Below are 19,272 nucleotides of genomic sequence, written 5' to 3' on the forward strand. Positions count from 1 at the left end.
GTTTGGTTGTGCTCAAAGGTTTGAATATGTTATCCGACTGAAAAGTAGATCCAACAAAATCACAAACAAGAGATTAATAATCAACCGATATCTCAAAGACAACTGTCAGTCATGCAGGACATGGTGTTAGGTGCAAAATAACAAAGATTGAATTATATCCAGCTCTACTGTATGACATTATCTCACAAACAAAAATCATTAATTGAAAACACATTAACTTGTGTACAAGTGACAATCTTTTCACCAGCACGGGTTATAAAAGCATTATTAAAACAAGTTATTGCTGTGTTTACTATTTACCCGCAAACATCAATGCTCCTTTATATTAATTATAACTATAGATGCCAAGCTCACAGAAGTCTGGGTGGTGAATCAATACAACTGGCAGTGAGCAGTAAACACCTTTTTACTTACCAACAGGACATCAAAGACAAAGGTTATTTTTTTTATTACAATGCAAGATGATATTGGATACTTTGATGCTTTTTAAAAAAATATATATTTTTAAAGGCTATCAATACAAAGACTATTTTATTGCAAAACAAGCTCACATTAGAAGCTGACTTTGGATTCCTTTATTAGTGTACTGATTATTTTGTTGTTGTTTTTGGGGAATATACAAAGACAAAGGTATTCATGGGAATTTTGAAAATAAAATGAAACAATGGAACAAATTTTTAAGTGACACAAAATTGTGCTTTGTGCACGAACATCTATGACACAGCGTCAACCAGAATATTTGGAGACAATAAAATCACGTGATGAATTAATGAAGGTCAGAAGAGAAGCAGGTGATTTCGCAAATGAGAGAAAAATAATAAAGCAATATATTGAAGACAACTGCCATTCATGCATGACACGGTGTTAGGTGCAACAAAAACCAAGACTGAATTATATCCAGGTCAACTATATCACATTATCTCACAAATAAAAATCATTAATTGAAAATACGTTCACTTGAGTGCAAGTGACAACCTTTTCGCAAGCTCAGGTTACAAAATTATCATTAAAGCAAGTTATTGCTGTATATACTATATACCTGTTTGTATTAATTATAACTACAGATGCCAGGCACATAGAAGCTGGGGTGGTGAATAAACACTACCAGGTAGCACCAAGCAGTAAACTCATTCTTTGAACTTACCAACAGGACATCAAAGACAAAGATTATTTTTTTCACAAAGCAAGCCAACCTCAGAAGCCGACTTTGAATACTGTGAAGCCGGTTTATATTTTTTTTAAAGATATCAAAACAAAGTTATTTTATTGCAAAGCAAGCCGACCTTGGATGCCGGCTTTGGATTCTTTTAAGTGTGCTGATTTTATATTAATTTTTTTGAATATACAAAGACAGCCAAGATATGGAAGCTAACTTTGGGTCCTTTTCACCGGTATTCATGGGAATTTTAAAATAAACTGAAACAATGGAACAATTTTTAAAGTGATACAATATAGTGCTTCATGCATGGACATCAATGACCCAGTGTTGCCCTGAATATCTGGAGAAAATAAAATGATGTGATGAATTTCTGAAAGCCAGAAGAGAAGCAGATAATTTTGCCGACAACATGATCATTAACATGGATGAAATTCTAGTGTACTTTGATCGCATTCCTGGATGGACTGAGGATAAAATGGGGGTCAAAATTGTGAGAATTAGAAAGACTGGTGCAGATTTGAAAAAAAATCTGACTTTAGTCCTTGCAGTTTCTTCTTCGGGTGATTTATTGCCTCTAAAAAAAAATCACGGTATGAGAAAGCTAAAAAAACAACATTCATGCACTGAAAGAATGGATTGTTCATATGCTGGAGAAGGGTTGTGTTGATGAGATGCTGCTGCAGTGGATTAAAGTGTTTCATCTCAAGAGCGCATTTTTTTATGATTTTAAACTAAAATTTCAGTTGGAGTGCATTTTCCAACATGTAATTTTCGAATCTGAAAGGTGTCCCACAACTTATGACTCTAAAATACCATGTGTCCCAGAAAATACAGTGCACCCAAAAAATTACTTTTAAAATTAATTTATGGTGTCCCAACAAATATGGTATACCAACATATACAGTAAATATGTACCTAATTACCAGCTTTTACTTAGTAATTACTCAGTTTTACTTTGTATCACTTATGTTAACAGCTATTATTTAATTCAGTAAAATAACTTACTTAGAGCTATACCCTAAGTAATCAAATTACCTAACTTTCAAACACAAAATACATGTTTTACTTCAAAAGGACAGTCAACTTACAGCATTAAAAAAATGTCTTGGTAACTTTTTTCACAAGTTGATTACTAGTTTTGACTTAAATAAAATTACTTGGTTTTACACAGCTGCTTTAAACAGATGTAACTTGATTCAATAAAATGAATGATAGGTGAATAATACAAAATAATCAAATTACTTCATTTCCTAGGATGAACTTAATTTACTTGAAAATGACAGATTACTTGAAGGAAAAAAAAGAAATCAGATTTAACTACTCATGAATTACTCCACGATTAAATTATTACAACAATACAAAAAATTACATGCCTCAAACAGATTACAGTTTTATTGGCTTGGGACTCCAGCTCCAGGATTTAGACAAATGACAAAGACTTGTATCAGCAGACTGTCACCTTTTTTTAAGTATTGTGCAGCCCTTACAGAATTGCAGCATGCACTGAAAGTGCAGTGTATACTGTTCTTGTGTTGGTCAAATATTGCATCTATGCTGCAATACTGAAGTAAATTTCCAGCAAAAACATTCAACTATGCTCATTTCCAGCATGGTCTTCTGTCATACTGAATATGCATGCTGCAGTAAAGCTGAACTGACATTCATAATTTCACAGCTCAATATCCCAGAACACACTACTATAATCCTGAAAGTACATGTTACATTCATGATAAATGTACACAGATATGCATGACATGGAAGAATTAAACAATACTGCATTTGTTATGCTGTAAGAACTTTTGAATCGCACTGTTTTCGGGCTGGGACTGCGTATTTTTCTAATGAAGGAGTCCTGTATTGCAACTTTCAAAATCCAGTAGAGAACCCTGATATGTACAAGTCAATTAAATGAAAGTTCAAGTTTAATTTAAGTAAAACAAAATGAATATGATTTCAAAATTTATGTTTCAAAATATTTTTTAGTTTTCGTTACTTCATTTCACTGTTGTACATGATATGAAAATAGTGAGATACTGTAACAAAGTTGGAGTATGCGCATTTGGTTATAGCAGCCCGTTTCAAGGAATTCTTAGATTTGTGTGATTACTTGTGTGATTATTGGAATTTGGCACAATGGAAATATCCTTATCCCGAAATAATTAGCCAATTACTAGAAGCAAACATCACAGAGTAAAGTGTTAGTGAGTTTCCATGAAGCCATGGTTCACTAGTAGTGAATTCAGGCCAAAACCGAATGAATGTCCCTGGAAAAAGATAGTCCATATTAAAATCTAGTGGTGTACATTGGTGGTATGACTGCAGTGGTAGTTTTTACAGTAGGAAACCAGTAAATTACACAAAGGAATAAATAAGAAGGGACTCAGCAGATACCATTTATGTTGCCATTCTTATGTTATGTGTTTCGGCTCAAATAAACAGTAACACAAGAAAGAGTGAAAACTACAAGCTTTGGAAAATATAACAGATAATTTATTTCCCAGGAAAAATACTGTAAAAATGAAAAAATATGAGAACTTATGGTTTCCAGAATCAAATCCAAAATTAATACAAGAATAATCCACGAATAAAGTTTTTGCAGTCCTAATAATGAAATGTTCTAATGATTTCAAGTTTGAGTCCCGACAAAGAATCCAAGATGGAAGGCAATGACGTATGCTGTAGCCTGTACTGTGTTGACGTCTACAGTTCCTTGTACAAACACAATAATTTATCCTCCAGTCTTGGAAATCCATACAGAATTTTCAATAAATGTCCTTGTTCAAGAATTCTGTTTGAATACAATAATATTTCCAGAGAAACTAATTCATCTTTTAGAGTCCAAATAATTTGGAGAAAAATGAACTAATAACTCAAAACCTAAAAAGTTCATTTCTAGTCACAACAGAAGAAAACAACTTGACATAAAATGTTTAAAACCCCTGGCCTCTCCTCTTTTTCTCTAAACATCACTATTAATACTAAGTATTTCACAATTTCAGAAATGCGTAATTGCGAAATATATTGTGAAATAGAGGATGACGTGATCATGTTAACATGTAAAGTCACATAGCTCCTGTATGTCCTTGATAAGAATAAATCATTTTACTCCAAGAAAAAGTTATTTACTTGACCCTCAATCAAGGCCAGGAACTTAGTCAAAAATAGAAACAACTGTTTCTATTATTACGTATTTATAGAAACATTCTGGTCAAACTGAATTTTCTGGAAAATATCAAATTCCTTGTAAACAAAATTACATTATATTGACATGTAAAGAAAATAAAAAGATTCCAAAACCCACAAATAATCAAATCCAACTTAAATCAAATATAAATTAAATTTAATATACAGTATGTAACACCATGGTGGCAAATGTGGTGTAGTTATATTGGCGAAATGTGCCTGGAAAGCATACATTGACTGGCCTAAGGTAGCGGAGTTAAAATAGTTCCCAGTGTTACTCGTATAGTTTCTGTGGGGTAAGCGGCTGGCGATACTGAAACCTGATGAAGAGAAACCATGCACATGTGAGTTTGATAGATATTTGGCAGGTTGTTTTATCTGTGGTCCTGCATTAATTAGAGTAAAATTTATGTATAAAATGGACACGTTGGGCTTTCTAATTTACAACTGAAGTTGCATAGAAGTCTTTGGAAATTTGGGGTAAACTTATGACTTCTAGCGGGAATCGCGCCAGGGTTTGACAACCGCTCAGTCAAGTAAAGGCCCCTGGCTTGTAACAATATCATGACCATTTACTTTATTTAGAAACATTTTAAGTTTGATTGTAGTATTTAATTACATCATTAAACTGGAAGGTTTTTGGCATCAGTTTTTCTGCATCACAAAACTTCTTTTCTTATATGGAAACCGAATTTTTGAAGTTTTCTGTAGTTTTTTGTGATATCATAAAACTATAAATTTACATATTTCAGCCAATTCCACTTCTTTTTAACTGCATTTTAACTGCAGTTTCACTACTGCTACATATTCAAAATAGATCACATTTACTAGTTTAACTGGAATTTAGTTAGTCTAAGAAATGTTCTTTTGCTAAAGGATATACTGAATTCAACTTAAATTTGCACAAATTGACCCTATGGTAAATATTTGTCATCTAAAAATACATTTAAGTGTAAAATCTTGTCTTTATTGCTGTACAGTTATTTTTCAATGAAGATTTTTTTTATATGTATGACCCACCATAGCAGACCTTTCTTAATCTCTAAATTAATACTTTGTTGTCATTATCACTAAATCATCTAAATTCCATAAATTATCAAAATCATTGTTACCTACATAATTATCAGAGTCCATATCTGACTTATGGAATTTTCATAATTATAATTCTAATGATCCAAACTCTAGAAAGTACTCAACAAAGTACACGGCTTGTATATTGGATAGAAGAGAATCAACCAAGTTATTTTATGTGATGTGATGTCCTGGTCATTTTCCTCAATGCTTATAGTTTCTGCTGGAGGGTTTGCTTGAAGGTGGTGCTAGGAGAACCTGCTCAAAATGGCCCGTGTTTAATGAAGGCATAAATGTCTATACAGATGATGCACAGACATCCAAATGCACTTGTCTGTGAATCACAATACAGCGCTTCCACTGGAGTTCAATCAAGATTTCGAAAAGTGCTTTTGTAAGGTAAAGGGTTAAAAAAAAAACTACTATTGATGAACACATGACACATGATGAATACAGGACCATACCATAAGGTTACTTGGCCTAATAGTCGGGTGAGCTGAAAATGAAACCAAACTTGTTACAAACAAAACAGTTGCTGTCTACAGTGATTTTGATTAAACTTTATCATATGAAGAAGGGTTCTGATATGCATGTCCAGAATTTCTTGTGTTCTAAATTGATTGTTTTAAAAATGGAACTGAAACCCATGTTAAAAGAACAATCAAGGATAGGAGAATTAGCCATGCTGGATGACTCATTAAACACCAAAAACCTTGGGGAGTACATACTGTATTTCAAGTAATTTTTTGTACATAAAAATATCATTATTAATTTCAGAGTACGAAAATTATATGTAAAATAAATAATTATCATTTTGTGGTACTGACCATGTACAAAAAATAAAGGGATTGTACAAAATAAATGTAAATGTTTTTCTCATTCTGCTCTGAACTCAAGAATCCAAAGGCAATAAAAACAATAGTACTCAAAAAGATTTTTGTAGCTATTAGTGAATGAGAGATAGAAAGTATGAAAGAGAGTGAGACAATCATGTCTCAGTGTGCAAGCTCATCTACATTTAGTGCAGACTTCTTTGTAACTGTTACAGGGTGTAATGTTGGCAAAATGATTAAGATGGTATGAACAAGTATTAGTTATGGGTATTATTTATTGATATGAGCCAATCTTGAAAAGAAATTAATTGTAACTTGTATTTTTACAGCAAAGTAACCTGATTATCAAACTGCAATAAAAATATTGAAGAAATTTATTTGTAGCTTTTGGAGAGAAAACAGAGAGGTTACAGGCTGATTGTAATCTGTATTTTCAGTTACCTGACGATTGTGGTTTTCCTCATGTACTAGTACAGAGGTGGGCAAACTTTCCAGTGCAAGTGCCGCATACACAAATGTACACCTTGTCGCGGGCCGCATAGTTCATTAAGTAAAATAATTAATATTTGAAATAGCAAAAACAAAAGGTTTTTCTAAATAACATCTAATTAATTTTCTTTTGTTAATATGTTGTTAATATTTGAAAACTTAAACTTGAAAAGAAGCACATTTATTTGATAAACAGAGTAACATAAACAGAGTCAGTGCGAATGATGACTTGTTCCTAGGCTGCATGAAAACCCTTGGCGGGCCGCATGAAAGCCCTTGGCGGGCGAGCTGCAGTTTGCCCACCCCTGCACTAGTAGGACACAACTATATTCCATTATCAGTTAACACTTTTAAATCAAACCAGTCATTTGTTTTAATTACAATATACATTATCACAACAACCACATGGATATGCAGTGCTATTTATACGCTAATTAAATAAGCTTAGAGCTTTGGTTATTCCATTTGAAACAAGATAGAGGGCAAGATTCGAAAGAAGTGGTCAAATCAGCAAGGCTGCCAGTAGGGAAATGAGGCTCTCTTAAGGGAAATGAAAATCTGTCAATGTGCTATCGAAGCCATTGCCCACAAAGCAGATTTTGTAAGGACAAGCGATCATATGCATCACTTGTTATTTGTACTCACCAATAAAGATAACAATAGAGGGGTATACCGTGGTGTAGATTCACAGTAAAATGTTAATTATATCCAAGTCAAAAGAGCACAAACACTTAAAAGATAGTATAATATATACAAACTGATTTAAAAGTGTTAGTGAATTTCAAAATCTTGACAGAAAATGACAAGGTTTTTTATATTTTATTTTTTGTATGACTATAATGAGACAATAAGACTAGCTGACCAATGGTCTATGGTCTTCACCTCAGTATGTACCGAGATATAATTTTGTTTGATAAGAAAACATCAAAGGACCTCTAAACCCATTTTAAAACACAGGTGGTATTTTGTTACGGTGATGGACTTAATTAAAATAACTAAGTAAAGATAATATTTAAGGATATGTTCTATAAAGGCCTTTGTCCAGTTCTTAATAATCACAAGTAGATATTGTAAGACAATAAGAAAGAGTGTGCATCCATCATATTATCTCACCAACAAATAAGACAGATAAAGGTGGATCAATGAATGAGAGTAGATTAACAGAAGAAATGCCATTTCAATGAGAGATGCTTAAAGGCATTTCTGTATGATTACAAATGGTGATTATTTCTTTATTTTTCGATCTCCTGTTTTATTATTCGATGTGATATGCAAAGTTAACTCGTAGGTCAGGTGAGTTTTATTTGACGCAACAAACAGTTACATTCTCTGTTTTAGCAAATAATGTATTCATAGTTTAATATATCTATATCGTAAATCAGTATTTTTCAAAGCCATCTGAAATGGAAACTTCTCTATGAGCAAATAAGAAAACAAAATATGTGGTTAAAAAAGTAAAAAAGAATGAAATGTTCAGTGACCTGTTGGCATGTCGTAGTTTGATGTATCAGTATCTTACATCAGTATTTTTCTATGCTGTTTGAAATGCGAACTTCTTTTCTTGATTCAGATAATAAAAACATCATAATATTTGGTTAAATAATAAAAAAAGAATAAAATGAATTATAAATGGTGATTCTTTCATTACCAAATTATCTGTTTCTTAATTCAATACCTCAAATACAAATTTACTGGAAGCTAACAAAAAGGCGGATAAGTTTGAATTGAGGCAACAAACAACTGTTTTTCATTGGGGATTATGCTCAGAAGAAAAACACATTGGTAGTTTGAAGTATCTATGTTATACATCAGTATTTTTTCAAATCCATTTTAAACTTGAAATTCTCTTCTTGATTCAAGTAAAAAGACACAGAAGTATGTGGTTAAAAATTAATAAATGAAATGATAAGTTACCTTTCCTTGCGATTATAAATATGGATTCTTTTTCATTATTCAATGCCATCCTTTACAACATACACAAAGCTAATGAATGTTTTTTATAATACACTTAGCAAAACAATACTTTCGTCACTCGACTACCTAAATTATACCTTGGAATATTTTCAAAGCCGTTTGAATTTTCGATCTTTTTATTATTATAATCTTCTTAGTAGAACTTTTATGCAAGTTAATTTTACAAAGTGCTATGTACAAACAAATAAAATACATTAAAATAATCATTATTTTGATAAACGGATTGTGTATGAAAAATTAAAGGGTACAAAAAAATACGTGAAATAAGGTATTTGAATAAACCATTCAACACCAAGGCTGGTGGGTGATATTGGACTTTTTTTTTAACTTCAGAGAAATATATTAGTGCATACAAGAACAATCCATGTAACCAAGAGACAGATTATATAGATCATTTTATAATTTGCTATTTGGCATCAGATAAGTTTGGAAGTGCATATTAAACATTGATCTTTACCATGATGATTATGTTAAACTGTCTCATTTATCACTAGGAAAGTTTTTACGGTGCATTATATTTACCATAGTGAAAGAACGTGGCCATGTTGGATTGTCTCATTTTAACACCAAGGGTGTCTGAGAATGCATATCAGAACATTCCTTTTATCGTGTAGGGAAAGTTGGTGATAATATTAAACTGTCACATTTAACATTAGGGAATGTTGTCAGTACATATCAGAACATTCCATGTACCACAAGGTAGAGTAGGTATAGACTGACAAATTTCCTATTTTTTGCATGCTCACTCTTGACATTAAATTTAGACCTGACTGACTTTCATACTGGAAGTTTATATATACTGTGTTCATAGTGCATGCATTTATATCCATACCTCTCTCGAAATCAATCTCTCTCTTTCTCTGTAATCATAAAAGTGATGCTATGTCTCACTTTCCACTTACACAATGGCTTGACAGAAGTACAGTAACAATCTACAACTCAGCATAAGCATAAAAATAAATGTACTAAATAAAATTCAGACCTCTGGACATGAACTAAAACATTATTATAAATGTTATGAACAATACAGGGATTCATACCTCTACCATTTCAACTTTTTCATTCCTGCCAGCAAGCTGTGATTTCAATTCCATATTTTCACTTGACATCTCTACCAATTTCATACAATTTTCATCCTGCTGAATCAGCAATTCCTCCTGCAAAACAAACTTGTAAATCAAAAACCTCAAAATAATTTCTATAATAGACTTCAACAGTGAAAAATGAACATCAAAAATAAATGATAAATTATTCAGAGCACATGTGTGCATCTCAATAGCCATTTGAATGAAGAAAAAAAACCTGATCATTTCTTTTAGCCATTGCAATGTATTAGGTGAGATCAGGCATTTATTAAAACTTTTTATAAAAAAACTCGGATGCTGCCTGCAGCTCGTAAAATTTGGCATAGTGACACATTACAGTGTATTAATTTCCATTAAATAATATTTACTTAGATTCATGGCAGCCATAGGTATTTCTTTCCAATCTGCAGAGGCACAAGCAATCTATGTCGCTTACATAGGGGTGGACAGGTTTAGATAAGTTCTTTTTTTTCAAGAGGTAAGGTCATTTTATTTACTGAGGAATATTAAAACTATGATATTTTCATTGCAAAATATACATTGACTGTGAAATTAAAAGAGAAAACAGAGTTACCTTTATTACAGAGAGTGCACATACATGTACACACTTGTGAGTAAATTATTAACAATTCTGTTCTTTTGTATTGTCTACTATGCACAGCTGGAGTTTGAATTCTTTCTAAAAAGTTATTAAATCACAACACTTGTTATTAAAGTAAAACTGTCTACAAATAAAGCAAATATTAATCTTAAAACCTGTTTGTCTGCATCATCCAAGTAAACCTAAGAGTAAGAGACAGGAATAAAGGTGAAGGTCATCTTTACTGTTTGTATGAATCCTGATATCTCGGGACCCAATTATGCTGATGCTTTTATGACAGCCCCAACATAACTGAGATAACTGGGTTTAACTGTAAATTCTCTGAAAGCAAAACTTAGTAATTATGAATTTATTATACCCTATTTCACCAAATTGCAAGTGGGCAGGTTATGCTGTTCCAAATAAAACAAATGTCCCTTGATGGAACTGATGTCCTACTGGCCAAAAAGACTATCCAGGAATTTAAGATGGGACTTTCTTCCTCTTACCAGCTGAAAGTTTAACCATCAGTGATATTCTTCCACGATAACAAGATTTTCAAATTAAACTGCTGTGATGGATATACTGGATGTCAGATTGAAACCATTTTTATTTAGGATCAAGCAGATATTGTTAAAGTCTTTTAGCTAAAACCCCATGTCAATCAGACCATCCATTCAGGAGGAGTAGTGACAGCAAGATTTTCAAGACAGTCATCATGGCAGCCATATTGGATGCACAACTGGTATCATTTTCATTTTGGACCAACTATGTATCTTAGGAAGTCTAATGATGAAAACCCGATGTTGGTAAAAGTCATCCATTTTGGAAAAGTAGAAATAAAGTTTTCATGATTGCCACCATGGTGGCAATATTTAGGGTCAGTTTGCATCATTTTTGTTACCCATCAACTAGACACTATAAGAACACTTCTGAACAAAAACCCTAAGTCAAAATGACTTTCCATTTAAGAGTAACATTAACAAAATTTTCAAAATGGCCACCATGGTGACCATATTGAATGTCAGATCAGAACCATTTTAATTTTGGACTGACAAGACAATGTAAGAAGTCTTCTGGTGAAAAACCCATCCTGATATGACTTTCGTTGACGGAGTAGTAACTAAAAGATTTTCATGATGGATGCAATGGTGGCCATACTGGTTATGAGATCTGCATCATTTCCATTGAGGACCAATGAGACATAAGGTCTTTTGGTGAAAACACAATAAAAATATCACCAGCCATTTAAAAGAAGCCATGACAATAAGATTTTTAAGATAGCCATTGTGGTGACCATGTTGTAAGACAAATTGGTATCATTTCCATTTATGACCATTTAGATATCATAAAAAGTCTTTCTGTGAAAATCCAATGCTGATATGACCATTCATTTAGAAGAATTGGTGATAACAAGATTTTCAAGATGGCCACCATGTTGGCCATACAGTGTGACCCTGCATCATTTTCTTTAGCAAACTGACCTGGATGCTTATAACATGATTTGGTCTATAACAGGGTCAAGTTCTATGGCTCCCAACTACTGTGTTATAACGGGGTCACACTGTATTTGATGTGTGTGTGTGGCACCATTTTGATTTAGGATCAGCAATATCACTAAGAATTCTTCTGTTAAAAACCCTTTGTTGATATACTTTTTTTGATTTATTTGCCATATATGGCAACTATACCAGTACACTGATGTGTAATTGCCTTTATTCCATAATATTAGCACGATTACCTTATTGATGCAACTATTTTGTGAAAACAACTTGCCCTCCGTCATAATTTAAAGAAACCATGTTCTACACTTGTGCGTCATGCAAGCACCAGCAACTGACTGGCAAATAAAGGATTCCAATTTTATTGAACTAAAGGTACCTAAATAGGCAGTCTCAAGGTATTTTCCCCTCGTTGCATATCCAACCTTATTCCCTTATTATCATCTCACAAAGCATTTAGTATTGTTTACTATAAAGCATGTATTCTGAATTAGTTTTTTCAGGACACATTTGCTGTGTGGCATGTATTTTCATTCCTTTTTTTAACTTAACGATGGTAATTAATACTGGTATATACAGTATAAAAATGTCAGGTTTTCACTCACGTAAATTTCTTTTGTGGGAATGGCACTATAGTATATGGAGTTACAGCATTCGTAGTGATCATTCTTGGGATTTAAATAAATTGTTTATGATTTTATTTTTGAAGTTTATTTTTCTTGTTCTATTTTTTACTTTTGTATTGTTATAGATGTAAAAAAAATCACTAATTTACATGAATAATGTTTAAACATAACATTCTATTTAGTGAAGAAGCAAGTTCTTTCTAGTAAAGTAATTATTTCATCACAACAGTAATTCACAGGTGATGCAATAGAACATGTGGGACTTTTCTTGTTTAGAAGAAATGAAAATCAAAGACATAATGTAATAATCGGGAGTTCTCTGCAAAAATTGGATAATATGAAATCGGGAGGTAGGCGTAGAGTGCCCCCAAAATCATTAGTTTTTTTTCCTCCTGGCGTGAAAATTAACAGGTGTGGTGTAAGGTCGCTTACATCAAAGCAAACTACAATTCAGCTTTTACGGTATTAGCTTAATTTTCAAAGCATTATTTCTGAAACTTCATTATTGTATTTTGGAGACATCATTGAAATTTAGCGCAATGATGCCCATGATTCAGCTCCAAGGGATGTACTGATTCAACGCGTAATCAAACCTACAATGTACATGAGGTGGCGCCATTACATAAATACGTTCAGTAGCCTAATTGCGAGCATTGAATCGAACCGTATTGTTGTTCGTTGTGTTGTCATACTGGGACTAGATTTTAATGAGTTAGGTATTTACATTTTCAAAGCAAAGTAAAAACGTTATTACCGGTGCACTGATATAAAATGTCCAATGCAATAATGCATAAACAATCGAGTCAAAAGGGAGAGGTAGTGTTACAGCAACTCATGATTGCTAAATTCCTGTCATGGTTGGATCAAATTATACACAAATCTAAATTAGGCAGAAACAAGAAGAAAACAGAAAATTAAATAAATTACTTTTTAAACAAGTTTATACCATTTCTTTTTAATAATCATGCACACCAACCTTGAGATAAGTATATATTTTTTTTTTTTTAAATATAAGTTTACCTAACTAAATGCATTTAGAACTTACCTTGTGCATCTTGAGATGTCTCTGAGTTGTGGGTCCACTTATACATGGGTCATGTACTTTTTAGTGTTTATACCTGTTCAGTTTGAGGGTCGGCTTATACGCCAATGGGCTTATACATGAGCATATACAGTATACATCACAAGAAGTGAAAACTCCATGTCAACAAGACTTTCCATTCAAGGGTCACAGTGATAACAAGATTTTCTTAGATGGGTACCATGGTGTCTACAATGGACATTACTTTGGCATTATTTTCATTTAGGATCAACTAAACATAATAAGAAATCTTTCAGTGAAAACCCAATGATGATACGATAAACCATACAGAAGGAGTTGTGTTAATAAGATTTTCAAGATGACCACTGTGGTGGCCATAATGGATGTCCAAAATGGGCCATTTTCATTCAGGACCAACTAGATCAACAAGACCAGTAGAGCTAAGGAAACAGATGAATACAAAGATGGATAACTTAATGGGACTTGAACTGAAATGCAAGGTCTATGCCATTTACAACTGAGAACAGTGTAAACCAATATTTGCCCTACTATAAAAGTTAGATAAAGTTTTATGTGGGGGATGGATAAAACTAATTATAATTATACAATACTTACCCACAGCTATGGTGTCAAAAACCCACCATCCATTCAGAATGGAAATTGTCGGTGTAATGCAATCCATCAATGCACCTGCCTTAGGTATTGTGTAGAATCATCATCTTTCTGATAAAAAATGATTCCGCCATGATATCAGAGTGGGGCGTCAGGAGGGCATTATGCAATAGTCTGGGTAAGTATGGCATAAAAAAGGTGATAATTTAATAATATTGATTGAAATTTCCAGGTCATATCTACTGTCTTTCACCAAAAAATGAGCGTATCAGCGACCAATTTTGATCATGATTTTCTTCAAGTTCAACAAACGGGGATAAATATTTGGGGTATTTTCTGATTTAAAAAATGGGACCCCCGACTTACCCAGCATTAGAAACGGGTTACCGAGTTATCATATATATATATATATATATATATATATATATATATATATATATATATATATATATATATATATATATATAAATAAAATCATACATTATTTGTAAACAGTAAAACAGTATGTACTACATGCACCCCTGCATATACACAAGTTAAATAATTTGATGACCCATTTTACCTGTATTTTTCCTTTGTCAGCAAAGATGTTTATTGTTGTAACATTTTTGACGAAAACATGTAAATACACATGGAATTACAGTCAGAGCAAGAGCATACTTACCTTTTGGATATTATAAATATATGACAATAACAACCCAAAATACATTGTACTGTCAATCTTATTCCAACAGAGAGAGAGAGGAATATGCTAGTCTCTTGTTGTTGCAGTTATTATGACACTAGTGAATACTTACCATGTATCTTAGCTGCGTATTTTAAAAATAAAAAATTCACCCAAATGTCATAAAGGGTAAAATTTACCCAAATGTCATAAAGAGTATGATACATGAGGCACTTTATGCCCCTTAAAGAATTAAAATTCTAAAGGGATAACATGATTACTGGAATGGATATTTAATTATGGAACAGATGGTGTAACACTGAGATCTTCTTGAAACTGCATATGGAAGACTGCTATATGCCATACACATGACGGTTCTACACACTACCTAAGCTGGGTGCACTGATGGATTGCATCATACTGAAAATTCATTCCATAGAAGGATGTAGTCACTGCGTCTTTTCGACACTAAGAAGCATAAATCTAAACAGTAGCTCTGGCTATGTATTGCTGCTATTAATTAAAACTGGGTTTCTGCCATTCATTTGAAATCAAAGAAAGAATCAATCACATTGACTGATATACTAACACATTATTTATGTGATGGCAGCTCTGCATCTACCTTGTGCATAACTGAGTGTGTAATGTACACAAGACAATGTGGAAACAAGCTTTTTTAATATATAAATTTTATTAGAATAAAACAGATCCTATCAATCTTTAATAAGATTATTGATTCCAACTTAAATTTTGTCAGAAACCATATTACACTGAAAAAAAGCATTTGAATCAAGATTCAATACCTTCTGAATCTTTGCTTCTGTCAATTGGTTTTCAATATCAGTCTTTTCTACCAGCAGCAGATCTGTATTTGGGATAAAGATCACCATTAGAACATGTATAAATTATGTTGTTCATTTATTTCATATTTAAAAATTTTGTGCCAGTCATAAATGATTTTTTTTATCTACTTCAGCTAATTTTTCAGATTAACAATAACCGGACCAATAGATACAAATAATGTTGACAAAGAGTGGAAGGCCAAATAAATTTTTTAAAAAGTGCATGAAGAATATGGAGTCATCTAACTGAAATTATAATAAACAGATATAACATACAGATGATGCTCATTATATGCCAATTGAATTATATACTGTCATTTTAAAACCATTTATAATATTAAAAAAACATTCAAATTTGCGCCATTTTGCTAGTTTTTATACCATCACTGGCGCCACATGATGTGACTCACATGCAGCTCACATATGTATTATATGTATTAATTTTTTTGAAAACCATGGATAAATAATCATAACTTGAAAACTTTTGAGATATAATGTGCCCAAGAACTTCCTTAATTTACATGTATCCTATGGGAAAATAACTTTTGATTATTGCCAATTTTAGATTCACACCTCAGAAATAAATTGAGCATCACCTGTAGCTGCATTAAAAATCCAGCACTTTTACCCACTCCAGTACATGTATCACAATATTTAAAATATAGCAATGTAACATTTCAGTCTCTTCAACTTTGATTTAACTTTATGAAGATACAACAAAAAAAAAGTCATGTAGTGTTAAGAGATTAATTATTTAGGTGGTCTAACTACATTGCTGTTGTCAACATAAGTGCAAGTGATAGGTTTCAATTAGCAAAAGCCAAGTCTGAGTCTCAGCCTGAGTCTAATTAAATTTTAATGCAAACTCCAACTGTTAAACTTGTCATGTGCTGTCAGAGCAAAATTGCTCCACCAACAGACCTTTGAAATACTTCACAGAAATCTAAGACACATGATATACTCACACTAACCAACTTTAGATGGAAAGGAGTTGCACATACCAACAGACATTCACACACAAAGTTTTGTGTCCCCGTAGCCAACAATGGACTTGAACTTGTAACAAAGTGTGACCAGTGGCTGGAAGAATATTATTAAGGATAGATTGCCAGGCAGACAAGGGTAGCACTATATGTCCTTCCAAACATACATCAGGGAACAAACACATAGAGCTGTTAACAAATTAACTGTAATTGACAGGTTTTCCACTAGCATACACCCAAGTCTGAGCCTCATCAAATCTTTCCCACAAGCATACATTATCTCAATTTCAAGATAATAATAATAATAATAATGAGAACTTTGTATAGCGCCTAATATTTAGAAGCTCTAAGTGCTTTACAACATTAGACAACACCTATAACATAAAAAACATATATAATGATAAGATTACAAAAAAACAAACACCATGAAATTAGAAAACATAAAAAACATGCTGAAAATATTTAAGGTAGGAAACATTATTAGGTCTTTAAGTTTGTTATTGCAGTCTAAATAAGTGAGTTTTAAGAGCACTCTTGAATGGGATCACCGTGTCTTTGTGTCTAAGTTCAATAGGCAATTCATTCCACGTTGCTGGGCCCTGGTATGCAAAAGAATGTTGTCCATATGACTTCGTTTTCATAGTGGGAATAATGAGTATACGATTGTCAGAAGAGGAGCGTAAGTATCTTGCTGGTGTGTACACATGGGGAGGTCAGATAGGTATGTTGGACTGGAGTCCGTCAGTGAAACGTAGCACAGAGAACAAATTTTGTGTTTGATTCTGGATTGAACGGATAGCCAATGTAGGGTACAGAGCAGCGGGGAGGTGTGCTCTGATCGTGGTACTCTAAGTATGATCCGAGCAGTTGTGCTTTGAACGTTTTGATGTTTCTGGAGTAGATGTTGAGATGAACCAGACAGAATTGAGTTAAAATAGTCCAGTCTTGAAAGTACTAATGAACACACGTGTTTAGTGGCATCAACTGAAAGATATTTGCATATGCGTCTCAGCTCAAGATATGCAGCCTTGCATATGTTCATGACATGTTGGTGCAATGTGAGAGTACTGTCCAGAGTAACACCTAGGTTTCGTACTGACTGTGTGAATTTAATGTTGGTGTTACTGATATTTATTGTTTGAGGTAAAGGATGTGAGTGAGAAAGTCCTTGTGTTGTGATCAGAATGGCCTCAGTTTTATCATCATTCATCTGCAGCTTGTTACATGTCATCCATGATTTCACATCAGAAATGTACCTCTCTACACCTTGGATGGTAGCATCAACTTCAGTTGGGTGGCTAGATTTGTATATTTGGTGTCATCTGCATACAATTGGGGAGACACTGGATGATGATCTATGACACTTGAGAGCGGCTGAGTGTATAGAATGAAGAGAACTGGTCCAAGTACAGACCCTTGTGGAACACCACAACATAGATTAACTGGGCTGGAGTGTATTCCATTTGCAGACATAATTTGTGTCCTGTTGACCATAGGACTTGAACCATGGTAATGCTGTATCATGAATGCCAAAGACATGCTGGAGACGGTGAAGTAATATATCATAGTATATTGTGTCAAATGCTGCAGACAAATCAAGGAGGGTGAGGAATGTAATCTTTCCGCTATCCAAAGCAGAGAGAATGTCATTAACTACTTTTAGAAGAGTAGTTTCAGTACTGTGGCAAGGGCGATATGCAGATTGTACATTGCTAAAAAGACTGTTTGAATTCAGATGAGATAAAAGCTGGGACAGAACCTTTTCTAAGATTTTTTATGTGAATGAGAGATTAGAAACTGGGTGGTAGTTCTTTATATCGTTATGGTCTAGTGTTGGTTTCTTCAGCAGAGGCTTTACAGTGGCAGTTTTGAAAAATGATGGGAATTCCCCAGATGAGAGAGAGGTATTAATAACATCAGTTAGTGAAGGCAATACTGGATCTAAGCATTCAAGCAGCAATGATGTTGGAACTGGATCAAGTTCACATGACTTTGGTGCTCTCTTCATCGGACTGTATGTATGAAATCCATAGAGACAGGTTCAAATGCTGCTAATGGTTGCTGCTGAAATTCTGTATCCCAGCTGTGTGGTGATGAGTCAATAGAAATTGTGGTGTCAAGCTTATCTCTAATGGTTTGTACTTTGTCATGGAAGAAATCTGCAAACATGTCCAGAAGGTCGACTGGAGAGAAGGTAGTTGGAAGTGGTGTACATTTGTTCCTTGACATTAACTTGTTAGTTATCTCGAAGAGCTCTTTGCAACTGGAACTTTCCATGATCTTAGTACTGTAGTGAGCTGATTTCGCGGTATGGACTATATCTGTGACATTCTTCTTAGCGGCTTCATAGATTTGCTTATGAATAGTGAGTCTGGTGGAAAGCCAAAGCCTCTCAGCTTTACGGCGGTCTCTTTTGGCAGTGAGAAACTGGTCCCTAACACTGCTATACCATGAAGAACACTTTTGAATTGATCCTCTGCACTTGGTAGCTGGGGCATGTTTGTCGAGCAATGAACGCAGGCAGTTATCGAGTTGTTCTGCTGTAGGAGGTAAGCAAGGTGTTAGGTTTGCTTGGATGTCATGCATTAGTTTGGTTCAATTTATCATACGGAGGTTTCTCTTAGTAG

At 33.5% G+C, this 19,272-nt stretch overlaps 1 protein-coding gene across 1 annotated transcript in view; it reads right to left on the reverse strand.

The window, feature by feature from the left end:
* The window catches only part of LOC149796474 (uncharacterized), a 294,892-nt gene that overhangs the window by 148,328 nt on the left and 127,292 nt on the right, over positions 1–19,272 (reverse strand). Inside the window, exons 15-16 of the mRNA XM_089961179.1 lie at positions 15,624–15,685; positions 9,750–9,866 (exon numbers count right to left, since the gene is read on the reverse strand). Of these exons, the coding sequence (XP_089817305.1) occupies positions 9,750–9,866; positions 15,624–15,685 (179 nt within the window). The remainder of the gene's footprint in view (positions 1–9,749; positions 9,867–15,623; positions 15,686–19,272) is intronic.

This window comes from Sinohyriopsis cumingii, chromosome 6, assembly GCF_028554795.1.
Source record: "Sinohyriopsis cumingii isolate HCF-2022 chromosome 6, ASM2855479v2, whole genome shotgun sequence".
NCBI lineage: Eukaryota > Metazoa > Mollusca > Bivalvia > Unionida > Unionidae > Sinohyriopsis > Sinohyriopsis cumingii.